General features: G+C 35.5%; 1 protein-coding gene across 6 annotated transcripts in view; it reads left to right on the top strand.

The window, feature by feature from the left end:
* The window catches only part of MIPOL1 (mirror-image polydactyly 1), a 313,865-nt gene that overhangs the window by 133,946 nt on the left and 152,615 nt on the right, over nt 1-27,304 (top strand). For all 6 annotated transcript variants that reach the window (XM_027520983.1, XM_027520985.1, XM_027520989.1 and 3 more), the window contains one exon: nt 10,551-10,658. In XM_027520983.1, coding sequence (XP_027376784.1) covers nt 10,551-10,658 — 108 coding nt within the window. The remainder of the gene's footprint in view (nt 1-10,550; nt 10,659-27,304) is intronic.

Consider the following 27,304-nt stretch of genomic DNA (forward strand, 5'->3'; position numbering starts at 1 on the left):
ATGGAACAACCAGTTTTGAAAACTGCTTGACAGTTTCTTAGACACTTGAACAAGATATACTTTATGACCTAGCAAGTCCGTTTCTATGTATTTATCCAAGGAAAATGAAAAAAAAATATATATATATATAATGCTGTAAGAATTTTAGAGAAACATTTATAGGAGCTCATTTGTAATATTTAAATACTAAAGACAATTCAACTGTCATTTCCTTAGGAAGAATATGGACAAATACATACAATTCCATACAGTGGAATATTATTAATATTTTACACGAAAAGAATGACATACTCAGGCACACAAAAGCTTAGGTGACTCTCAAATACATATGTTGATTGAAAGAAGTCAAAGGATTGCAACTAAAGATTTTATTGTATTTTTACAAAGTTAAAAAACAAGTGAAATTACTCATGGTATTAAAGAAAATTCCAAATATTCTTTTCCACTGGTCAAGGACTTCTGCCAGTATTTAACTGGTATTTGTGAGAACTGCTGCATTTGTAGATGTATTCTTGATGCACCATGGAGAGAGTTGTACTCCACGTCCACCTACTCCTCCATTATCTTGTCAACCTCCTCAGATACTACAAATCAGAACAATGGTAGCCTATGGCTATGAATGGGCTTCCCTGGTGGCTCAAATAGTAAAGAATCCACCTGCAATGCTGGAGACCTGGGTTCAGTTCCTATTTTGGGAAGATCCCCTGGAGAAGGGAATGACAGATTGGGAGCACCAAGACCTCTCTGGTGTGATGTAAATATTATATATCATCATCCAAAGATTTTGTGTATTCCTGTATTTTAAAATTATTTTAAGTATAATTTTTTTCAGTTTTTATATTATGCTGCATTCATGCTTATATGTATACAATAGCCTAAATATTGATTACTGGTATATACTTTTAATTTTAGATCAAAATTAATATAGAAAAATAAGATTTCTTTAAAAAAAAAATCACATCATTTATTCTTAAGCATGTATTATATAGCTTCAGTGAAGCAGGTGCTGGATTTGTCCCTGGGATTGTAGGTGGCTGTGAGGGAGAATGACAAGCAGATGGTTGTAGATGAGAACATAAAGGCCAGTGAATTCAGAGAGGGAAGGAGGGGATGGTATTCCTCAAGAGGGCTTCCCAGTGGGCCTGGTGTTGTGTGGATAAATCATATATGTACAAAAATGTGTTGAAAGGCATGAAAGTTGAAAGGAATATTCATATCTTGGGGACTGTGGATAATTTATCATGTCTGAACTAGAGCAGGTATACAATTGAGGAATGAGATATGACACTTAATTTTAATTCTTTAAGCAATGAGAAAACCAATATACAATATCAAGATAGGGCAAGTAGGAATTAGTGTGATTAGAGTTGTATTTTAGAAACACCTTTCTGGAGTATTTGTTAGCTCTGAGATCCAGCCTGAAAACACGTGCATGCACACATAGCCATTCTTTTTTTTTTATTATCATTGGAGTATAGTTGATTAACCATGTTGTGTTTCAAGTGTATAGCAAAATGATTCAGTTAGGTATGTATATACACATGTATACACATGTGTCTATTCTTTTTCAAGTTCTTCTCCTATTTAGGTTATTACAGAATATTGAAGCAGAGTCCCCTGTGCCATAGAGTAGGTTCTTACGGGTTATCTATTTTAAAGATACCAGTGCATGCATGTTAATCCCAAACTCCTAATCTATCCTTCCCTGCAGCCATCCCTACCTATAACTATAAGTTTGTTCTGTAAGTCTGTGAGTCTTTTTCTGTTTTGTAAATAAATTCATATGTATTTACTTTTTTACATACCACATATAAGTAGTATCATATAATATTTGTCTTTGTATGACTTACTTAGGATGATAATCTCCAGATTTATCCATGTTGCTGCAAATGGCATTATTTCATTCTTTTTGATGGCTGAGTAATACTCCATTGTACTTATGTACCACATCTTCCTTATCCATTCATCTGTTGATAGGCAGATAGGTTGCCTCCATTTAGGTTGCATGTATGCTTTCAAACCATGGTTTTCTCCAGCTATATTCCCAGGAGTGGGACTGTTGGATCATATGGTAGGTCTGTTTTTAGTTTCTTAAGGGCCATCCATACTGTAATTCGTAGTGGCTCTACCAATTTACATTCCCACCAATAGTGTAGAAGGGTTCCCTTTTTTCCACATCCTCATTGCTATTTATTGTTTGCAGATATTTCTATAGTGGCCGTTCTGACTGGTGTGAGGTGGGATCTCATTGTAGTTTTGATTTGCATTTCTTGAATAATTAGCAGTGTTGAGCATCTTTTGATATGCCTCAGCCATCTATATGACTTCTTTGGAGAAATGTCTATTTATGTCTTCTGCCCATTTTTTTATTGGGTTGTTTGTTTTTATGGTATTGAGCCACATGTGCTATTTGTAAATTTTAGAGACTAATTCATTGTTGACCTCATCGTTTGCAAATATTTTCTCCCTTTCTTTGGATTGTCCTTTCGTTTTATTTATGGTTTCCTTTGCTTTCCAAAAACGTTTGAATTTAATTAGGTCCCATTTTTTTATTTTTATTTTTATTTTTATTACTCTAGGAAATGGGTTGAAAAAAGATACTGCTACAACTTATATCAGAGAACATTTTCCTTGTTTTCCTCTAAGAGTTTTATAGTATGCAGTCACATATAGGTCATTAATCCATTTTGAGTTTATTTTTGTGTATGGTGTTAGAGTGTTCTAACTTCATTTTTTTCATGTGGCTGTCCAATTTTCCCAGCACCATTTATTGAAGAGACTCTTCTATTGTGTGATCTTGCCTCCTTTGTCATAGATTAATTGACTGTAAGTGTATGGGTTTATTTCTGGGCTTTGTATCCTGTTGCAGTGATCTATGTTTCTGTTCTTGAGACTTCAGACTATACTGCAAAGACATAGTCATCAAAGCAGTGTGGTACTAGCACATTCTTTTTTAAACTCTCTTGATGATATTGATTTGCAGTCTGCTTTGAGAACTACCAGATTAGAGGATAATTTGAAAGAACTTGAGACTGAAGACATGACACTTGCTCTCACAGTTAATGAAAAAGTCAAAGGCATGACATTGGGGATAAAAAATAAAGCATGTTGAAGGACTAAGACTTCCTCCAACTTTAGGATAAAGATAGGAGGAAGCTTAAGGTGACTTTCAGGTTTAGTAAGGATGATTGGTTAAATGCCATTTATAAGCAGGGAATCCAGTAAAATAGGAAATACATATTTAATATCACCTAATTTTTAGGTACCCTGCTATGTAGCAATGAACAGAGACTTTGGGCTCTACTTTCTTGGAGTTTGCAGTTTATACAAAGTAGAAATAGATATTTGCATGTGAAGGCCTGATGATTTCAGATCTTTTTGTAAATTCATACATAAATATATTTGTTATATAACATAGGTATAAAAATATGTGTATGTATGTGTGTATATATATATATATATGTATCCATATGTATGTGTATGTAGCTTTTATAAGGCCTTCATTTAAAACAATTCCAATGTTAATAAAAGAATAGCAATTTTTCTGTTTTATATTCCTAAAGAGAACATTATGATTTTAGATATAATGTTACTGTTAGAATATGCTATTAAAAGTTGAGAAATAATTGCCTAGGTTTTTATCAGTTTTGCTTAGGTTCAATGAACTGAGTTAAATGTAGTAATCCTGAATGGTAGCTAGTTCACCTTCCATTCTGATCTATGTTACATATTTCCTTAAAGTTCAAATTCTAAAACATCATCATCATTAACTTTTTCTGTAATTCTAGCTATTACATTGCTTTTACTATTTTCCTATGTGTGTATATTATAAATTTTGTTGATAAACAGTTATTCTGCCTGCAATTGAATCCTCCTTATTAGTTGCATGAGTTTAAAGGAGGTATTTTTACTCTGTTTCTGTTTCCTTCTCTGTCAAATGGTTAAATATATAATCTATAGGGTCCACATGAAGATTGACTGATTTAATACATGTAAAGTTTCTGGCACATACTGATTTCTCATTGAGGGTTCGTTGACTATCATTAATAACATGTGTTAACCTTTATCTTGAAACAGAGATGCAAATCATGATTTTTCAAATGAATACGTTTTATGAATACAGCTAACAAAATAATCTTAACCAGTATTACAAAAATGATACTTTGATAGCATAGCTTACTAAATACCTATATACATGTTGACATCTTTTTAAGTAATTATTATGTTTACTAATAATCTTTTTACATTGTGATTTTAATCTTTTTTGAGCAATTTAGTTGTTTAAAATGAGTATAAATTACTGTATTTGCTATTAAATCCTTATTTACTTTCACATGTTTTTGAAATGTTATATGTAAATATAATTAAGATATATATGTATAAATATGTACAAACATGTCACTGTCTGGCATGTTGCCTGGTAATTGCCGGTATATTGCTTGATGAGTGTTTACTGAATAATTTATGATTCGTCTGTATGTGTATGTGCGTGTGCATGCACACAGGTGTGTATCGCCTGTAACATAAGTGTTTTCAGAGACTCACATAATTATTGTTTTTCTTTTTTTAATCTTTGTTTTTTTTTAAACTCTGAGTATTGTATACATTATTCATTTAACCAAACTGCTGATATTTTGCCAGGGCTTTGAAGAAGAAACAAGTTACCTTTTTGAATTGGAAAACTATTCCAAGTTATTTTGCTGTGAGAAAAGCATTCTAGTTATTATTTTTAAATCCAAAATGAAGTGTTGTTTTAAAATTCTCCTAAATGAAAAGGAATAAAGTTATTTATATAATCCTAAGTGCTTCCAAACATCTACAGCTCAAAGTTCATAATTCACATTGACACCAAAGTGTAATTTCTGTTTTGACTGGAAGAGTCTGGTATTATTTTTTTGTCTGCAAGGGAAAGAGTTGTATAACATCCAAGTGGGAAGATGTTTGATTGTAATGCAATCAACATGATTTGTGAGTGAAAGCAGATTGTACAGGAAGAGAAACAGCAGCTGTTAAAAACCTAGACAGTATTAGAGAATTCTTAAAAAAAAAAAAAAAAAAACTCTTTCAGGAAATAAACATGAGGTGAGACAGAATCATAGCAATATATTTTCTGTTTGATACAGTTCTTCACAATTCGGGGTAATGAGTAAAAGGAAATTACTGGTGAATATAATGTCTTATAGTAAATATGGATCAAATCCTTTAATAAAAATTTTTCATTAATTTTTTATATACTTTATGTCTTTAGTTCACTTATGTATAGAATTAGTTTTGTTTGCAGTGGCAAATTTAATTCTTTTCTTTTTATTAGTGATACTATAGAATCATGAGCCTCTGAGATCATTTCACCCTATTACAACAGCTGTCCATCTTTTTTTATCTATATCCCCCACTCATTTACTCCTCCTCATTTTATCTTGCAGGGAATCCCAGACATAATGTCCTTTTCATCTATAACTTTTATTGTGTATCTCTTAAAGATGTGGCACATATATACCCAAGCACATGAGTGCATGCTCAGTCACTCAGGCGTGTCCAACTGTCTGTCCACCAGGCTGTAGTCCACCAGACTCCACTGTCCATGGAATTTTCTGGGCAAGAATACTGGAGTGGGTTGCCATTTCCTACTCCAGGGGATCTTCCTGACCTAGCGATTGAACCTGCATCTCATGCCCCACCTGGAAAGCCCTAAAGATGTGGACTTTTGTGTAAAACATAATTACAGCACAATTATCATACCAAAAATATTAACAGTTCTTTAATATTGTAAAACATTCAATAAGTTTTCAAATTCCAATAGTCTTTTCCTCTTTGTTTTGAATCTGTATCTAAAATAAGAATCACATGTTGCAAATGATTGACTTGACTCTTAGGACTTAAAAAAAAATTTTTTTGTAGTACAGTTGCTTTACAGTGTTGTGTTAGTTTCTGCTGTACAGCGAAGTAAATCAGCTATATGTATACTTATATCCCCTCTTTTTTGGATTTCCTTCCCAGTTAGGTCACCACAGAGCATTAAGTAGAGTTCTCTGTACTATACAATAGGTTCTCATTAGTTATCTGTTTTATATATAGCAGTGTCAGTCAGTCCCAATCTCCCAGTTCAACGGCCCCTGCTTCCCCCCAGGTGTCCAAATGTTTGTTCTTTACTTCTGTTTCTATTTCTGTTTGACAGATCAATTCATCTGTACCATTTTTCTGGATTCCACATGTATGTGTTAATATATAATAGTTGTTTTTCTCTTTCTGACTGACTTCGCTCTGTATGATAATCGCTAGGTCCATCCATGTCTTTGCAAATGGCACAGTTTCATTCCTCTTTATGGCTGAGTAATATTCCTTTGTGTATACACAGCACTTCCTTATCCGTTCCTCTGCTGATGGACATTTAGGTTGTATCCATGTCCTGGCTGTTATCAATAGTGCTGCAATGAAACTGTGACAATATACAGATAGCATTTCATTAAGTTCCTTTTAAGTATTAAAACATTTTAAGTATAAAAAAATGTTTAAAAATCCTCCTAGGTCTTAATTTATGCACTAGAACTTTTAAGAACATTGTTTGGCACAATATGAACAGAGAAGATATTGTGTTATTTATTATTAATTGTGTCAGTTCAAAATGAAGCTGTCTAAAACCATAGAAGAAATTACATATTACTTAATTTAGGGACATTCTCCTTCCCTAGCACTTGTTTTGTTTCTTTTCATTCATTAAATTAGGGAAAATTATTAACACCTGAAAGTGTAACACTTTGGGACACTTGCCACATGGAGTGGTCCCTGGGCCTTACCTTCTGTCCCTCTTATACTGCGTGGCAGTGAATACTGAGCCCAGGTACAAAATGTGAATAAATGTCCTCAGCACAAAAATAGCTTTATTATATTTATCGTTTTGGTTACAGTTTTTCATATAAACTTTGGCCTACAAGTACCCTTCACCTCCCCTCCCCAGTCTTTTCAGAAAGTGGGAAAATCTATGAAGAATAAAAATTTAGAGGAAACCAAAAAAGAAAGAAAGGAAACCTAAATAGTTACAAACATACCAGTTAACTAGGGATCTAAGACCAGGTATAGAACTCCAAGGCTAAAAACTTGAATTTTATTGCCCTTACAAGGGTTGATGATTGGACTACTTGTGATGGGACCAGACCCTTGCATGTATTTCCAAAATCATAGAAAGACCCTCTTTTTAGTAAAAAAGAATCTAGGGGGAAAAAACCACTCACTGGTTTAGGAAAGGATAAGGAGGTTTGTCTTTGGTCTTGACTGAGCAAAGGGCTCAAGCATCCTGAGAAATCAAAGGATTGGACACTCAGCGTAATAACCATCATGATGAGAATTCACAAACTAAGACATTTAGATAAACGTCTGCACTACTTGAGTAAAACTTTGGATCACCTTGCAAGAAACAAATGTAAAACCAGTCTGGACGTTCTTCCACACACAGGTGGACAAAACTTCTACAAAAAAGAATTCTCCATGTAAGGAAACAGTCTACTATGAAACACAATTAAAAGAGTTAGACCATTTAGAATTTGAGATAATAGGAAAAAATGAAAGAGTATGACACTTGCATGTTTAAACAGAGACATCATCAAGTAATACATATAAAAGAAGAGCACTGTGAAAAGTAGATGGACAGAATTGAAGAAGCATACAAGGAAATATTTAGAACTGAAAACTAGTCATTGACATTAAAAGATAAGTGAACAAAGATATAGACAGAATTGGAGATAGAATCAGGAGTCTCAATTCACTAATGGATGATAGACGCTCAGAATTCACACACACACAGAGAAATGGATATTAAAAGATATGAAAGGAAAGTGAATAAACCCAATATATGACCTATAAGAATTTCAAAATGGGAACTGGGTAACAATTCAAGATATAACAGCTATGAGTTTTTCAGGTTTGAGAAGCATAGAGAATATCTAAATGATTTAAATAAATCCATCTCTTCAACTATAGAATTGAACTCTAAAGTTAAACTACAGATTTTAAAGCAACCATTGAGTAAAGACAAACGTATACAAGAATGATTATTAGACTAATATTGACCTCACATTAGCAACAATAGATGCCAGACTGAGGCAGAACAGCATCGTCAGAGTACTGAAGATACAACTTTTGTCGTAACAGTTCTATCCAGTAGAGTGTCATGAAAACAAAATAATCACCTTTTCAGGCAGAATGTCTCACTAAGAGATTTTTAAAAGCTATGCCTCTTCAAAGAGGGACTTGAACCCAGAAGGAAAGCTCAGAAGGTTTGATAGGGGACTTACACCTATTCTTGTATGAATAGATAATTTTATATAAGCTATTTCCAAAAATAAAATAAGGAAACTTTGTGAGAGTAATCCAACCTTGATAACAAAACTGGAAAGGATAGCCCAGAGAAGGAAAGATACAGGTCAGTTTCATTTAAGAATATGTACCCCACAATCTGATATATTAATATAAAATCCTTGGAAACCCATTTAACATATATATTTTCATACGCATATACACATTCACATGAATGTAAATAATATGTAACAAAATTCGTCTAAGTGGTTATATGATAGAAGCATTCCTTTTAAGGTCACGAGCAAGAGCGGAAGAATAACCACCACTTTTTTTTTTCTGGCTACATCTGAAATACATCCAAAGTCCAACTGCTGCACACTACCTCCACTGCTCCCTACCATCCTAGTCTGAGACACATCATCTCTCTCCTGCACTGCTCAGTAGCCTCTCAGCGAGACTTCCCGCTTCTGTCCTTGCCTTCCTTAGAATCTATTCTTTACATTGCAGAAGGAGTGAGCCTACATTGAGGCAAATCGTGGTACTTCTTTGTTCTAAGCCCTCCAGCAACTTTCCCACACACTCAGAGTAAAAACCCTGGTCTATAATATCTCAAGGCTCTTCTGATCTCATCTCCCAGTATTCTGTCCCTTGCTTATTTCACTCCTGCTGTATTCTTCCCCTTGTTAAAACTCGAATATGCTAGACAAGCTTCTACTTCAGAGCCTTTGCACTCAGTTGTTCCTTTTGCTTGAACCACTGCTTCCAAAGATCTGAAGACTTACTTCTTTGTCTTCTTAGTGTCTTTATTCAAGTATCTTTTTCTCAATTAAAATTTCTCCTATTTAAAGTCATAAAAGATTTCCTTCCTACTCTTTTAGTATTCCCTATATTTATTTTTGTCCATAACATTTTCACCTTCTATCATACTATGTATTTCATTTATTTTATTGTCTCTTTTCCCATCTGGAATATGAGTTCCATGCGGGCAGGGATTTTTATCTATTTTGTTCAATGCCATATCCCCCACCATTTATAATTAAACCTAGCACAGGATAAGTGCTTAATAAATACCAGTAAATAAGTGAATATCAAGAGTTTGGTAAGACTTTTTCTTTTAAAAGAATTTGTATGTTACTCAAAGTTGGGAAATACTGATACAGATTGCTGAATAATATTGAGATCAGAGGCAGAAAATATTAGAAGAAATACTCATTTGGATTATGACTGCATCTTGATTTTGTATCATAATAATGATTTTTAATTCATTATGACATCTAACACTTGCTGGGTAATGCAGAAGTAACTGTCTAACTCTCAAACTAATAGGTGTACTTACTTATTGGTTATTAAATATCCTCCTTTAAAACTAGATAAACTAAGGAGTGATTTTTTAAAATATTTTACTGAACAATAGATTTAGTAATTTATTTCTTTACAAATCACCTTTGTATCATCATATGGTTTTAATATGCAGCATATCAGTTTTATATCCTATACAGTCATTGTGAAAATGTTTGACATATTTATATTACAATCTCATTTTTAAATGACATAACATTTTAATGATTTTTTTGAATGTAGATGCTTCTGTTAGTTCATTTATGCTTTTATCATTTCCTTTTTACTTACATTTTTATGTATTCCCAGTAGGTCAATGTCGTTTCACATCTATTTTATCACTTGTTTTACTTACAAGTAAGGTTTAGTCAAAATAGGATTAAAAACAATTGTTTCCTTAGTTGTTTCCAAGTCATGTAGCACTCTGTGGCTGTTGTTTTTTCTCAACTGTTTCTTTAGATATTTCTAAAAATATGAAAATCTCATATATTTTTATGATAATTTTTATTTTAAAAATTAATAAAAGTTCCTCACAGAGTATTATATCATAGTTTATTTGGAACCTACTATCATTTTTAGAAGTATATTTTTAATTCAGCCAGCAGATACACAGTGAAAATCATTTGGTCAATGAAGAAAATAATAATTTAATCTTAATTTTACAAGAAATGGGTATTTTTCTAATTTATGTGGTAGCATTTAGATTAATAAAAATCAAAACTGAAAATTGCAATTGAATGTGCCAGAGTACTGTACGCAATATTACTTTGTTCATTTTCAACAGTGCTTTTCACTTACTATTCTTATTGCAAAGGATACTTTTTGGGAGAGTAAGATGGTATTATTTACATCAATTCATGTGGGTTTGTGAAAAAAATGCCGTGACTCCTTTACTTAATGGGATTCTTTCCCTGTGGCAGTGCAAACGGCTGGAGCAGGAGCTTCATCATCTGAAAGAGCAGAAGCAGACTTCAGCAAACAACATGAGACATCTGACTGCTGAAAACAATCAAGAACGTGCATTGAAGGTAAATCTCCATTCCTTCTTGCAGGCAAATTAAGGCTGTAAGCCCTTGGTGCCAGCTTTCTGTGCTGCATATATCGGTTGTGTACATTTCAGCAGAAGTGAGCTGTGGTGTTTGCCAACAGCCCCCTCTTTAAACACAGATACAGCACCCTTCTGTCACGGTATTATTTTATTTCGTGTATGTGTACATGAAAACAACAGATTTTCTGAATTTCAAGTAGTGGTATATTAACAACTTTAGGTTCATGCTCATTGTGATTTCAAAGTACGTTGTTACCTTTAGTGGTTAAGAAAAAGTGGCCACTCTGAAAGAAAAAAATATATAATGGGCTTTTTCTTTGCATCAGTAATTATTACAGTAATTTTCTAAATGACTTATAATATTAGTGACCCACAGAATTGACGCTCCTTGAAAGGTACATGAATATGTTTGGGAATTGAAAGAATACTTAAGATGTTACCTACAGCAAAAAATGAAAGAAAGAAAATATATTCTATTAGAACTTGAAACAAGTAGAGTATATATCATGACAAAAATTCTGTTTGATTTTAATATAGATCCTATAGTTAATGAAAAAGGACATTATTTCAATTTAACTAATTATCTTTTTTTCTTAAGATACTTTTCATTCTCTTTTTTGTCTTTGCCCTGGTTCCTAGCATAATGCCTGTGACATAATAGAGGCCCCTGCCCTCAAGGTGCTTACGTTCTCATTAATGGGTTAAAAATAAAAACACAGCATAGCCACAGGAAACAAAATGTTCATCATTGTTGTTAATGGCACAGTTAAAGAAAAATGTGCTGTCAAGAAGTTTGTATTTTGTTGTCTTAAATTCGTTTCTTGCTGCAGATTACAAAAGAACATCATGTCATTAGAAGGGTAAGTCAGTAAACCAGAATCATCAACCAACATTGAGGAAAATGGTGACATTTGATGTAGAAATATTTTTAATCTGTTTATGAAGTATGAGGTTTGGTTGAAGATGGATTTTCTACAAAGTATATTTAGCTTCGTTCTCAGCAGTGTGTGTGTGTAATAACTTTGCTATTACTATTTAATGCACTTTTCTTTTTTCTCTCGAATTTATAGACAGACCAGAACAATAAATGGGAAAGAAAAGAACTGTAGATTGCTATGATTATTTTTCAGTTACCCAAGGAATTGTCTATTGTATGAGTAAAATTAAGCATATAATTACTTGGATGTATATTTGCAAATCAAAGGTAAAGTTCTTTTAGAGAGAGCCTCCATCATGAGTGTTAGTTTATCAGCCTTAAGGGACAGGTATTATGTGCTCTGTTTGACATGGCTATCAGTATTTAAAATAGGACCTAAAATAAGAATTCTAGTTTGTTAAGTTAATAATAATTGCATGATATTTATTCTGGCATTTTTGTTTGTGTATTTATGTTAAATTGAATTAAATGATAGCCACTATGTGTAGAGAGAAAAAGATGCATAGTTCCAAGAGATTATTAAAATTAGAAGGCAAATTGTAGACCAAAAGAAACCTGTAAATTCAACACAAAATAAAAATAAACCCCCATAAAATCATTCTTTAGTTATCTTGTGCCATAATTCCTCATAGAAAACCTTTAAGTTCATTATTAAAATTAGGTCATTTATAATATATCTGCTTTATTCTGAATCATTTTTTTAAATTTTTCTTACCTTTCAGGGTCTTTATTCTTTATTTAGTCCTTTTATTATTACACTTCATGTCTTTAAATTGCCATATAAGATATGGATAATAATAAGTTTATTACCAAGCTGTTTGGTGAACAAACTTTCTCCTTTCTAAGCAATATGCTTATCTCTTAAAATACATTTACAGGTGTCATTTTAAAAAAATGTTAACTGTAAATATTTGACTAGTATCTAATGAAGTTGAGGAAGAATTTTTAAACAGAATCTGTCTCTAGTAGATTTCAGTCTGCCAATAATATTTCTAGTATTTTAACATAAGTGGTACTATTATTAATATCACTGATAAAGGTAATATAAATTTGAATAGGATGATAGCTGAAGTTTTTGTGCTTTATTACATTGCATTATGCTATAATTCTTAAAGGAAACAGTCCTACAGGTATGTTGGAAAAAATCAAAGTTAATGGTTCTACATTACATAGAACTTTCCAAAGTGATGACTGTGGGAAATAACATGATTATTATACATGGATACATTATATGTGGATACTTTTTAGTAATGTAGTGCCATTTGAATGATATCTTTGTTTATCCTAATAACCAGGAAATGCTTTGTAAATTATTTATTGTGATAAAGCATAAAATAAGAATTTTGTTGATCCTTAAATGCATTGTTTTTGAAGTAGTATAGAATGGTGGTGGTTTAGTCACCAAGTCGTGTCCAACTCTTGCGACCCCAAGGACTATAGCTTGCCAGACTCCTCTGTCCATGGGATTCTCTAGGCAAGAATATTGGAGTGGGTTGCCATTTCCTTCTCTAGGGAATCTTCCCAATCCAGGGATCGAACCCTGTTCTCCTGCATTGCAGGAAGATTGCTTAATGACTAAGCTACAAGGGAAGTCCAAGCATGGAATACGTACTAGTTAAATTTGGCAGCATGACACTGTTTCCCTACTTTTACAATATTTAAAATTTTCCCTAATAATAAGTAGAACACAGTGATACATATAGGATGAAAGGCTAAATTTATACTGATACTAATCTATACCCTGAAAGTTACGTAAATTAAAAAGATAGTTCATTCCTTCATTTAAAATAAATTTTATCCACTATTAAATTTATTTCTCAATGAACACAATTTTGAACATCTAATGATTTTAAAGTAAATTTAGATTAGGCATAAATATTCAGGCATTAGATTTAATAAGAAATGTCATATAAACTGCCTTTCTTTCCTGTTTGATTTCATTTACTTCCCTTATCACATATCTTTAACCTCCTACAATTGGACTTCACCACTGTAATTCCATTGAAACATAGTCTTTCTTAAATTATATGTAACCTCTGATGGTTAAACCCATGAAACTTATCATTGCATATCCTGCTTAGTATCCCAGTAAGCCTAACTGGAACACATTTTCATCTTACTAGCCCCTGCCTTCATGAATTACCTTCCTATAATTCTTTGCTTCCATATCCTCATCATTTTTCTTTTCTTTGATTGTTATTCTTTAGCTTGTGCCTTTCTTCTACCAGTTCCTAAAGTGTAAATATTCCCCTAAGTTATGTGATTAGTCCCCTACTTTTTGTTTCTTAAAAAAAAAAAAAAAAAACAGATTTTTTATTTTAGAGACGTTTTAGCTGCACAGCAAAATCAAACAAACTAGAACTCCTTCACACTCAGTGTTCCATACGTTCAGATGCCCCCAGCATCCAGTACAGGAAAGGTACATTTATTGCAATCCATAACCTACATCAGTGTAACCCACAGTCTATAGTTTACATTAGGGTTCACTTAGTGTTGTACATTCTGTTGATTTTGAGAAATGTAAATAACAAATATTTACTAATATCATTGTAGTATTACAGAAGAGTTTCACTGTGAAAAAGTATACAGAAGAGTTTCACTCTAAAAATCCTCTGCATTCCACCTATTTATCTCTCCTTCACCTCAGCACCTACCCAGCCATTAATCATTTTAGTGTGTCCATAATTTTGTCTTTTCTAGAATGTCATGTAGTAGTTCTGTGCACATAGGTTTCTTTCACTTAATAATCATTTAAAGTTCATCCATATCTTTTGATGGCTTTATACTACATTCCTTTTTAGTATTGAATAAATTTCCATTATTTGCATATACCACAATTTATTTATTCACCCACCTATTGAGGCATCTTTTGGTTGCTTCCAAATTTGGGCATTTATTTATGAATAAATCTGCTGTAAGCATCCACATGCATGTTTTTCTGTGGATGTAAGTTTTCAACTCATTTCAGTAAATGCAAAGAACCATGATTGCTGAATCGTATGGTAAAAGTATATTTAGTTTTTGAGGAGATGCCAAGCTGTTTTCCCAAATGGCTGTACCATTTTGGATTTGCTAGTTATGAATGACAGTTTTTGTTGCTCCATATTCTTGCCAGCATTTGGTGTTTTGTTTATTGTAGGCTTGTCTTTTCTAATTTCATCCGTTCCTGCAACATCATCTGTCATTTGTGTCCTAACGACTGCTTTGTCTGCCCTTCCACTTGGATATCTTAGTGTCTCCTTTACTTCAGTAAACTTGAAACGAAACCCTGAATTTGACTTCCTAAGTCCTCTCTTCAACCTTGGGAGGAAGTCAGGACCTGAGCCAAACTCTGTTGACTCTATAACTTAACATTTATTCTCAGTTATATTCTCCTTTGTTTACCTTTACAGCTTTATAGAAGCTGGAAAAGTTAAACACTTTGTAAGCTTTTCTTTTTGCCAGTGAGACATAAGAGGAATTCTACAGTGGGGATGACAGAAGAAGGAAGAATCTCAATTTTATAGGTGTGAAGTTGGGGCTTCCTAGGTGATGCAGTGGTAAAGAATCCATCTGCTGATGCAGGAGACACAGAGATGTGGGTTCAATCCTTGGGTCAGGAAGAGCCCTGGAGTACAGAATGGCAACGCACTCCAGTATTCTTGCCTGAAAAATTCCATGGACAGAGGAGCCTGGCGGGCTACTGTCCATGGAGTCGCAAGGAGTCGGACATGTGCAACTGAGCACTCTCACACACAAATACACAAATGCCAAGAGAAAAATATGTTAATCAGTCATGTCTGACCTTTTGCCCCCCCATGGATGACAGCCCATCAGGCTCCTCTGTCTGCGGAATTCTCCAGACAAGAATACTGGATTATTCTTGGAAATACTTCTCCAGGGGAACTTTCCAACCCGGGAAGTGAAACTGGGTCTCCTGCCTTGCAGGCAGATTCTTTACTATCTGCATGAGCAGGGAAGCTGGCCTTTAACATCATTGAGCCTTTTAACAAGTGAGCCACTTGGAGAACTTTTAAGTCCCTATGTGGTCATCTATGCCCTGACTTATTTTTCTAGTGACATAATGCTATATATTTTAAATCATTCTTAACAATTTTCTATTTACTTCCAAATTGATCAGTTTGTTGTTGTTTAGTTGTTCAGTCATGTGTGACTCTTTGCAACCCCATGGACTGCAGCACACCAGGCTTCCCTGTCTTTCACCATCTCTGTGAGTTTGCCCAAACTCATGTCCATTGAGTTGATGATGCTATGCAACATCTCATCCTCTATCACCCTCTTCTCCTCCTTTTGCTCTCAATCTTTCCCAGCATGAGGGTCTTTTCCGATGAGTTGGCTCTTCACTTCAGGTGGCCAAAGTATTGGAGCTTCAGTGTCAGCATCAGTCCTTTCAATGAATACCAGGGTTGATTTCCTTTAGGATTGACTGGTTTGATCTCCTTGCTGTTCAAGGGACTCTCAAGCATCTTCTCCAGTACGACAGTTCAAAAACGTCAATTCTGTGATGCTCAGCCTTCTTTATGGTCCAACTCTCACATCCATATATGACTACTGGAAAAACCATAACTTTGACTATATGGACCTTTTTCAGCAAAGTGATGTCTCTGCTTTTTCCATATGCTGTCTAGGTTTATCATAGTGTTTCTTCCAAGGAGCAAGTGTCTTTTAACTTCCAGGGTGCAGTCACCATCTGCAGTGATTTTTGGAGCCCAAGAAAATAAAGTCTGTCACTGTTTCCAATTTTTCCTGTCTATTTGCCATAAAGTGATGGGACCTGATGCTAGTGTCTTAGTTTTTTGAATGTTGAGTTTTAAGCTAGCTTTTTCACTCTTCTCTTTCACCTTCATCAAGAGGTTCTTTAGTTCCTCTTAACTTTATTGATCTGCTGCTAAGTCACGTCAGTCGTGTCCGACTCTGTGCAACCCCATAGATGGCAGCCCACCAGGCTCCCGTCCCTGGGATTCTCCAGGCAACAATACTGGAGTGGGTTGCCATTTTCTTCTCCAGTCCATGAAAGTGAAAAGTGAAAGTGAAGTCACTCAGTCGTATCTGACTCTTCACAACCCCATGGGCTGTAGCCTACCAGGCTCCTCCATCCATGGGATTTCCCAGGCAAGAGTACTGGAGTGGGGTGCCACTGCCTTCTCCTTATTGGTCAGTTAACATCTGTTAATTAATGGCATTCCCAATCTCCTAGACTTGTAGCCTAATATGTAATTGACATGCTCTTCATATCCTTTCAAGCTCTCATCTACTACACAGTGACAGAGCATCCAGTCCTGTCAATTCTGCAACAGTGACTTCTGTTTTACTCTCTTTTGTATTATTATGCCTTGGCTCTATGTCAAGTTCATGATCTAGAAGGTAATAGTACCTTCCAATCTAACTTTTTCCCCCTCAGTTTCTCACCTTTGTAATCATTGTCACACTTCTATTAGCTGTCATTCTAAAACACAAGTGACCCTTTTCTACCCCAAAACCTTTAGTAAGTCTAACATTTTCAGCAATGAAAGAAGACAGATATTCTGAATAACTTTCTTGATAAAAACAATAAAAAGGTTGCCTATTACTTTAAGAATATTTTACAAAATGACTGAGAAGACAAGGAATCTGAAAAGGCTTAAAGCAACATGGAAATAGAAAAACAAATGAACAAACATGGGAAATAAGTGATTGCCTGAAGTCATCTTGCCCCCTCAGTGCATTTGTCAAATGGTGGTGAATTTGAACTTTGAATTTTAAGGACTACAAGGACAAGACAAACAGAAAACAGAGCCAAGGGCCTATTTAAACCAGAATGTAATGAAGATCTTTTCCTGAAGCTGGTGACTTAGATGATCACACCATCACTGTTTAGGTGAACAAGAGTCAAGCCCTTCATGCAAAATATGAAAGTAAGAAAACTTGATTTTCTTACTGTGGAGAAGCTCATAAAAAGTCTCAAGAATTCATTCTTCTACAGTTAGCTTTACAGCTGGTTTAGGATCATACCTGTTGCCTGAATTCTTGCTATCTGACTTCCTGACAGTAATAATGGTATATCATCTTAAATATACTGAAAGCAAAAGGGGGAATAATTCCTTAAATATACAGAGAGAAAGCAGCTGTTGAAAACAAGGGTGAAATAATCATTGGATAAATAAAAGAACTTCATTTGCTTTTCATTGTCTGTTTTGGTTTCTGCCATACAACAACATGAATCAGCCATTGATATACCTATATCCCCTCTCTCTATAACTTCCCTCCCACCTCCCACCCCTCTAGGTTGTTACAGAGCCCTGGTTTGAATTCCCTGAGTCATATAGCAAATTCCCATTGGCTATCTATTTTACATATGGTCATGTATATGTTTCCATGTACTCTCTCCATTTATCCCACTGTCTTCTTCCTCCCTGCTCTGCAAGATTTTGTGGTCTTGAATTATTTCAAAATAATACATTGTTAAAAAATTTTATATGTTCATTGTAGCCAGTGAAAAAGTGCTAAGATATGTAAATGAAATGTTAATAATATTTCCTCTCCTCTCTCACAGTTTCTAAACCTGCCAAATTAATCTTGACTAGGAATTGCAATAGATACCCTGCTTGACTTTTACCTAATTTTAATGAGAATGGATTCTACATTACACCAACTAGTTGTGATACTTACCATGGGATTTTATATTTCCTTTCATAATTTAGAGTCTCACTGAATAGTTCCAATATATAGATCATCCCTGAGTCTGGTTTTGTGGTTGCTTTGTCTTTTGACATGTTTGTTGTTTTGCTTTTCGTGTATCTCATAATTTTTTCTTTTTTAAATGCTAGACAAGTGTGGGTAGAATGGTGCTTCTTCTATCAGGCCAGTAGTGTGAGTATTGAGTTGATCTACTGAGGAGTTGGTCTGGATTTGGGTTTTGTTGTTATGGTCACTGTTAGTGCATCCTAAGTTTCCAGCTGTTCTCAGAATGAATTGCTGTTGGCCTTTTTCTAAGGATAGAGGTGCAGTGCTGGAGGACTTTCTCAGTGTTCATCTTCCACCCTTCATTTTCAGTTGACCCTATGTACTTATACCTCGAGGGTGTCTCACTGTACACTCCTGTGCTTATCTAGCATTTGGATGCTGATTTTTACCATCTGGTATTGAAGAACTGAAGAGTTTTTCTGCTTCTATCTTACACAGTCCCTTTGTGATTGGACTTTGGGGTCAGGCTTTCTCAGGATTCCTCTCCATGGGATCCAAACTCTGACTTGTATCTGTGACAGGTATTGTAAAAGAGAGACATTCATGCCCCTTTCTCAATGTAGAATCTACCTATCTAATGATATTGGTGTAGGATCCTGGGCCTGGATCTATTTCTTGCTGCTCACCCAGGAATAGAAAGAGTTCTTTCTTCTACCACTCCCATGCAGAGTGTGTTTTGTTTTGTTTTGTTCCTGTGTCCTGAAATTTACTGTCCTTCTTTTAGCTGTATATGGCTTTTGATCTGTTTACAGAAAGGGCTGGTGTTGGGATAGAGGGGTGGGGTGGTTTGTTCCTTTCCATAGCAGCAGTTCCCTCCCCCACATCCCCTGCATGCCTACATCACTGAGGGAAGCTCTCTCTGGTTTTCTACCCTGTCCTTAATATTTCTCATGAGCACCTGATGGAGATCTATGGGGAAATACCTACCCATAGTTGCAAGTTACCTTTTGTCAGGAATTTCCGAAGATTCTGTGCGATAGATAGCTAACCCTTCTTCCCGTGGTCTGCTCTCAGTCAGCTAGACTGTGTATCCCATTTGCTTTGCATGCTTCTCCCTCCTTGAAGTTAAAACTGGTTTTCTGCTGAGCTTAGTTGTCTGATGAGCTCAAGAAAAGGTATGGCTTTGTGCCTTATTTAGCTTTTCTTACTGTCAAAGTGGAGTGACAGCTTGTTCCAGCTTTCTGCAACCTAGGCATAAGCATTACATCTACTGTTGGACTTTGATATTGTCTTGTCATATTTAAGTAGCTTCTTTCTAGAATTTTTTAAAAGTTCTTATTAGTAAGATGTATTTTATTGAGTTCTTGGATGTTGAACAACTCCTTGAATAAACTGTTGGATTTGTTTTGTCATTGTTTTCCTGGGAATTTTAAAAGTTATAATCGTCTGCCCTCATACAGTACGTAACTGAGTGTCAGGTACTCTTACTCCATATAGTAGTAAGGAATTGACTTACAGTGGTAAAGTATTTAGACCTTTGAGATAGCAGGTACAGCTGTTTCTAATTTTATAGGGTAATAAACTAAGCAACATGTGTTAATTAACGTGACCCATGTTAGGAGTAGTAGTTAGTGGTGTACCTTAGGTCTGAACCAAGGCTATTGATCTCCAAAGTTCACGTTCTCAAATATAAATGAAAATTACCTGTTTTGTTTGTTCGTTAGTGAGTGTAAATTTTTTTTCATATATCCAAGGGATTATATGTGAGAATATAAATAATTAGGTGTATTTGTTCATGTTTTTTGTCATTTTTTTTCTGTTGGTTTTTCTTTGCTTTCTTTTGGTCCTTTGTCCATCAGTCTTGTTTTGTTTTGTGCTGTTTTGTTTTGTTTTGTATCTTACAGCTTTATTGATAAGTATTTCATATACAATAAAATTCACTTGTTTACAGTTTACAATTCCATGTTTTTTGGTGTATTTGCATATTTGTGCAGACATAACATAACCACAATCGTAATTTTAGAACATTTTCAACATTCACCTAAAACATCCTGTACATTTTTAACTATCATTCCTCATTCCTGCTAACATCCTCTCCTCAGTCTCAAGCAACCACTAAGCTCCTTTCTCTCTCTATAGATGTGCCATTCTGGAGATTTTTTATAAATGAAATTATAGGATATGTGATTCTTTGTGACTGGCTTCTTTCACTTTGCATAATATTTTCAAAGTTTGTTCATATTATAGCATGTATCATCCTTCCTTTTTCTTTGATGCATAATCATTGTACAGATATACTATAATCTGATTATCAGATTATTAGCTGATGGACATTTAGGTTAAACATTTAGACCTTTGACCAATTTTTAATGAATTTTTAGGTATTGTATAAGGTAGGAGTCCAAATACTTTTTCTACATGTGTGTATCCAGTTTTCTCTGCACTATTTGAAAGACTGTTTTCCTCCCTACAGAATTATCTTGACACCTTCTCAAAAGTCAGTGATCATAAATTTGAGAGTTTAGCTCAGGACTCTTAGTTCTGTTCTATTGATCTAACATATCTGTCTCTATGATGGTACCACTCTGTTGATCACTAGCTTTGTAGTAGGCATGTCATCTAGACCTGAATTCTCGAGTTTGTTTTGGCTTATTTGGTTGCACCTGTTTTGATGTTAATGTTACTAGCTTAAAGAATGACCAAAATTTCTGCCTTCAGCAGAAATCTTGGCAGCTTTAAAATTGCATGAGAATGATCTTGCCTTAAGTATTAAGTAGAATCAATTTTTAAAACCATGTACTCTTGGTACCTTTTTATTACAGTGAATTTGTAAATTGCTTTTTCAGTAGTTTCACTGTATCTAATTTTTATTTTTCATAAGTCAATTTTGTTGGTCTGTATTTTTTTTCTAGGAAATACCCTTTTCACATCTCAGATTTGATATTATAGAATTGTAGATAATTTTCTCAGTTTTTGAATTTCTTCTGTTTCTCTGTATTCACTCTTTCATCTGTATTGTGGCATATATCTGCTTTCTCTCTCCCTTTCTCTTTTTTCTTATAAAGTCTTTCCTGGGCTTTATGCATTTTATTTTCTTTTAATAAATTCTTGGTTTTATATATCCTTTCAACTTGCTAAAGTTTCCATTTCTGTTTCCCTTTTCACTCTTTATTCTGTTTTATTCTAATTTTTATAAGTTAATTAGCTTATCTCAGTCTTTTTTTAAAAAATAAAATTGTAAGGCTATACACTTTACTCTTGACTATAAGTCCAGCTATGTCTATAGTTTTGGGAGGGATCAAATGTTCATTTTTTTCACGAGTTGGTTCTGTTTTGATTTTTTTTGTTTGATCCAGGATAATTTAGAGAATATAATTTAAACACTTATATTTTAAAATATATTAATGTTTTATTTCTTACCATGTAAATAATCCACTTTGAAAGATATCATCGACTAAATAAATAAATTACAGTCTCTGTTCAGTGTATGAGGTCAATATATATTCAGTTGAACTCAATTTATGCTTCCACTATAACTCCATTCTTATAATTTTCTCATATTGCTAGGAATTTCTTGCTTTATACATTTGTCTGCTCTATTCTTTGTTATATAGATATTTATAACTCTCTCAGGCTATGCATATACATTACATTATTATATACTGTTCCTTTTCAGACTGCTTACAGCTTCATACCTTTAAGTATACTTTTCTGATATATGTATTAGTGCCATTATCTTGGTTCATTCCAACTTCTATATCCAAAATATCACAGACCGAGTACCTTATAAATAGCAGATATTTATTTCTCACAATTCTGGAGGCTGGAAAGTCCAAGATCAAGATACTGGTATGGTAAGGATCTGGTAAGGGCCTTCTCTTTTTTTCGTAGCTAGCACCTCTCACTGTGTCTTCTCGTGGTGAAAGGGGCAAGGGATCACTGTGGGGTCTACATCAATACCATGAACTCTCTATACTCGTGACCTAATCACCTCCCATTTCAAAGGTCACCTTTCTAATACCATCATCTTTAAGGGTTAAGATTTCAACATTGAAATTTTGGAGTGACAGAAATTCAGACCATAGCAACTAGTTTTTCTTTCTTTTGTTTTTACATTTGCCTAGTGTAATGGTAGTGTTCAACAGTAATTTTGCTACTCAGAATTTTTTCATCCTTCACCTGATTTTTATAACCTTTGTTCTCTTGTAAGAAACAGACTGTCCTTATTCCTCGCATGTAGTTTGGCTGGTGATAATACCTCTGTGGCCTCAGGTCTGACAGATCAGAATGTCAGATTCTCCTGGCCACAGCAGTTGCTTCAGAATCAGGCACGTGTACCACATAAAGCCAGTGATTCCATTCCAGGCCTTTTTTCTCTGTGTTGTTATGGATTTAATATAAACAGAAATGAAGTAACTCACCAAATAAAAAGATCTTTCTGCCTCTGTAAGTACAGATCTGCATCATCAATTTGTTGACTCTCTAAATCCCTGTGCTTGATACATACCTTGTAATTTTCTGTCTTCTGTTTAGAGCATCTTCATTCAAGCTATTCGATATCATAAGCAAAACTTTGAAAAATACTCTTACATGTACATCTTTCTCTTAGAGCATGTGACCATACTGTGGGAAGTATAGTGGCAGGAAATTACTGGAGAAGGGGGAGAATGATACCAGATTTTGTACAGGTTGCAGTTCAAATCTCTGAAGTATATGAGAGTATTCAGAGGTCAGATTTAGAAGAAAAGATACATGAAACAAGAGTATTCCAGAATCTCACTACTGATGCACAGAAATAAATGGTTCACAAAAGAGACTGAGAAGCGAGTCAGAAAGATTACCAAGAGGTTGTGTTATCATAGATTCAGAATAGAATAAAGTTCTGTGTATGGAGTAGTTCACAGGGTCAAATTCTACAAAGTCAAATATAATCACAAGTGTCCATTTGATCTGACAACTAGGAAGGCAATGGTACCTTTGTTGTTGCAGCTGCAGTTAAGTGGTTCTGATGGTAGCCTTCAATCTAGTAAATTGCAGAGTTAATACATTTAAAAGTGGGGAAAAGGTAGATTATTTTTTGAGGAGCTTTTCTGTGAAGTGTAAGTGTAAGGATTATATGAATATAACCTGGAGGAAGATTTAAAGAATGGAGAGAAGATCAGTTAACATATCCTCAAGCATTCTCCTTTTATAAGAAATCTGATGTGTGCCTGTCTAGCCCAAAGCTAGCTAATAATGATCTGTATTTGTTGTTGTTCAGTTGCTAAGTTGTGTCCTACTCTGTGACCCCAGGCTCCTCTGTCCTCAGCTATCTCCTAGAGTTTGCTGATGCTATCTGACCATCTCATCCAGTTCAAAAAGATTGGTAGGTTCACTTTAGTTCAGTCACTCAGTTGTGTCTGACTCTTTGCAACCCCATGGACTGCAGCCCACCAGGCTTCCCTGTCTTTCACCAACTCCTGGAGCTTACTCAAACTCATGTCCATCGAGTTGGTGATGCCATCCAACCATCTCATCCTCTGTTGTCCCCTTCTCTTGCCTTCAATCTTTCCCAGCACCAGAGTCTTTTCCAATGAGTCAACTCTTCCCATCAGGTGGCCAAAGTATTATAGTTTCAGCTTCAGCATCAGTCCTTCCAATGAATATTCAGGACTGATTTCCTTTAGGATGGGCTGGTTGGATCTCCTTGCCATCTAAGGGACTCTCAGGAGTCTTCTCAAACACCACAGTTTAAAACCATCATCTTCAGTGCTCACCTTTCTTTCTAGTCCAACTCTCACATCCATACATGACTACTGGGAAAACTATAGCTTTGACTAGATGGACTTTTGTTGGCAAGGTCTCTACTTTTTAATATGCTTTCTAGGTTGGTCATAACTTTTCTTCCAAGGAGCAAATGTCTTTAATTTCATGACTGCAGTCACCATCTGCAGTGATTTTGGAGCCCAAAAAAATAAAGTCTGTCACTGTTTCCTTTGTTTCCCCATCTGTTTGCCATGAAGTGATACGACCAGATGCCATGATCTTAGTTTTCTGAATGTTGAGTTTTAAGCCAACTTTTTCACTTTCCTCTTTCACTTTCATCAAGAGACTCTTTCATTCTTCTTCACATTCTGCCGTAAGTTTGGTGTCATCTGCATATCTGAGGTTATTGATATTTCTCCTGGCAATCTTGATTCCAGCTTGTGCTTCATCCAGCCCAGCATTTCTCATGATGTACTCTGCATATAAGTTAAATAAGCAGGCAATATACAGCTTTGACGTACTCCTTTCCTGATTTGGAACCAGTCTGTTGTTCCACGCCCAGTTCTAACTGTTGCTTCTTGACCTGCATACAGATTTCTTGGGATACAGGTCAGGTGGTCTGGTATTCCCATCTCTTTCAGAATTTTCCACAGTTTGTTGTGATCCACACAGTGAAAGGTTTTGACGTAGTCAATAAAGCAGAAGTAGATGTTTTTCTGGAAACTCTTGCTTTTTTGATGATCCAGCGGATGTTGGCAATTTGATCTCTGGTTCCTCTGCCTTTTCTAAATCCATCTTGAACATCTGGAAGTTCATGGTTCATGTACTGTTGAAACCTGGCTTGGAGAATTTTGAGTGTTACTTTGCTAGTGGTTAGATGATAATTTAATCATTTGGAATCAGGAAACTGAGAGAGAACACAACAGTGAGCTTTGAAATCTGAGCCAAAAGATCCCAAGGTAGGTTTAGGGCCAGGCAGACTGCTGTGCGCTTCCCTGGTAGCTCAGCGGTAAAGAATCTGCCTGCAGTGCAGGAGACCTGGGTTCAATCCCCGGGTAGAGAAGATCCCCTGGAGGTGGGCATGGCTACCCACTCTAGTATTCTTGCCTAGAGAATCCCACGGACAGAGAAGACTGGCAGGCTGAGGTCCATAGGGTTGCACAGAGCCAGACACTACTGAAGTGGCTAAGCAGCAACAGCAGCAGACTGCTGTAGGCCATGGGTACTCTGAAGTTATGAAATAGCCAGTTGGAAAAGTTGGAGCCAATATGTCAATAAAAAGTATGAAATTCTGAAGAAGAGAGGTGAAAAGAGATTTTATCCTGGTTCCTAATAGTATTCTATTTCCATGTAGGCTTTCTTTTCCACACAATAAATGTTTTCTTTCTTTATAATGGGCAAGACTCTCAGCTAGACCAGGTTTAAAGTCTGCATGCCAAATGGAGAATTGCCATGATGCATTCATTATAGGCTCTCTGAAAGGAATGATTGCATTAAAGGGTGACTCTGTGGATTACTGCACCAGGTATAGCCAAATCATCAAAGCCTGTGTAAGTTCATCAAGTACACCAAGACACAATAAAACTGATGAGATTCAGATGAAACAACTGTGAACTGTTCCCTCTTCCATAAAAGGAATACTGAATTACTGTGGGAAACTTCTGTGGAGTTTGTCAGAGGCAAACCCCAAATATAATACTTGTTCAGTTCAGTTCAGTTCAGTCGCTCAGTCATGTCTGACTCTTTGTGACCCCATGAATCATACCACGCCAGGCCTCCCTGTCCATCCCTAACTCCCAGAGTTCACTCAGACTCACGTCCATCGAGTCGGTGATGCCAGCCATCTCATCCTCTGTTGTCCCCTTCTCCTCCTGCCCCCAATCCATCCCAGCATCAGAGTCTTGTCCAAATAATACTTGTAAATATTTACATTTAATTGCTCCTAATATTGGTTACTAATGTTTTTGTAATTTTTATGTTCAGTACTATTTTAACAATTTGAAGATATTATTTTGACAAAAAGTGATAGAAATATAAAATTACCTTGCATGCTTCCCTATTGTTTTATACATTTTGTAATATGATAAAAAAAATTAATCAAAATGAGCATTTGAGTGAAGACATACACTTTCAGTAGAAGACTGAACTTTAGGCACACAGGCAGACTCACCATTATGGGAGCTGGGTTTAGATAGATCCTGGAGTCTTTCTCCAGCCTTTGGACCTAGTATTTCCCTGACTGAAAAAATGCTCTGCATCACCTATTGCCCTATTTCCTTTGCCCAGATAATACCTACTCATACCAACTTCAGTTTGGCCACAGTCCTCTTATCTGTAGCCAAACTGGAGAAAGATTTGGGTAATAGAATCAGTTCAGTTCAGTCGCTCAGTCAGGTCCGACTCTTTGCAATCCCATGGACTGCAACACGCCAGGCTTCCCTGTCTTTCACCAACTCCTGGAGTTGGTGATGTCCATCGAGTTGATGATGCCATCCAACCATCTCATCCTCTGTTGTCCCCTTCTCCTCCTGCCCTCAATCTTTCCCAGCATCAGGGTCTTTTCCATTGAGTCAGTTCTTCACATCAGGTGGCCAAAGTATTGGAGTTTCAGCTTCAGCGTCAGTCCTTCCAATGAATATTCAGGACTGATTTCCTTTCATATCTGGTTGGATCTGAATATATATCCTGAATATTTCAGGACTGGTTGGATCTCCTTTCTGTCTAAGGGACTCTCAAGAGTCTTCTCCAACACCACAGTTCAAAAGCATCAATTCTTCGGCACTCAACTTTCTTTATAGTCCAACTCTCACATCCATACATGACTACTGGAAAAAACCATAGCTTTGACTAGATGGACCTTTGTCAGCAAAGTCATGTCTCTGCTTTTTAGTATGCTGTGTTGGTCATAGCTTTTCTTCCAAGGAGCAAGCGTCTTTAATTTCATGGCTGCAGTCACCATCTGCAGTGATTTTGGCACCCAAGAAAATAAAGTCTCTCACTGTTTCCATTGTTTCCCCGTCTATTTGCCATCAAGTGATGGGACTGGATGTGTAGTAGAATGAAATTGTTTTAATAACAGAATAAGTACTGACCTGAAAAGAAACGTAATATGTGAGAAACCGTTCAGGGCTCCCAGGACTTCCTTCCCGGTCTTTCGTAAGGCTGTCCACGTCAGCAGTCCTCCTTTCCCCTTGTCCCCAGCTCTCCCTCATCATCTCCTCCCTTTTTTTCCTTACCTATTGGCCTTTGGTATTACGGTGACCAAGAAGGTGTAAAAGAGC

This window comes from Bos indicus x Bos taurus, chromosome 21 (assembly GCF_003369695.1).
Source record: "Bos indicus x Bos taurus breed Angus x Brahman F1 hybrid chromosome 21, Bos_hybrid_MaternalHap_v2.0, whole genome shotgun sequence".
In the NCBI taxonomy this organism is placed as follows: domain Eukaryota; kingdom Metazoa; phylum Chordata; class Mammalia; order Artiodactyla; family Bovidae; genus Bos; species Bos indicus x Bos taurus.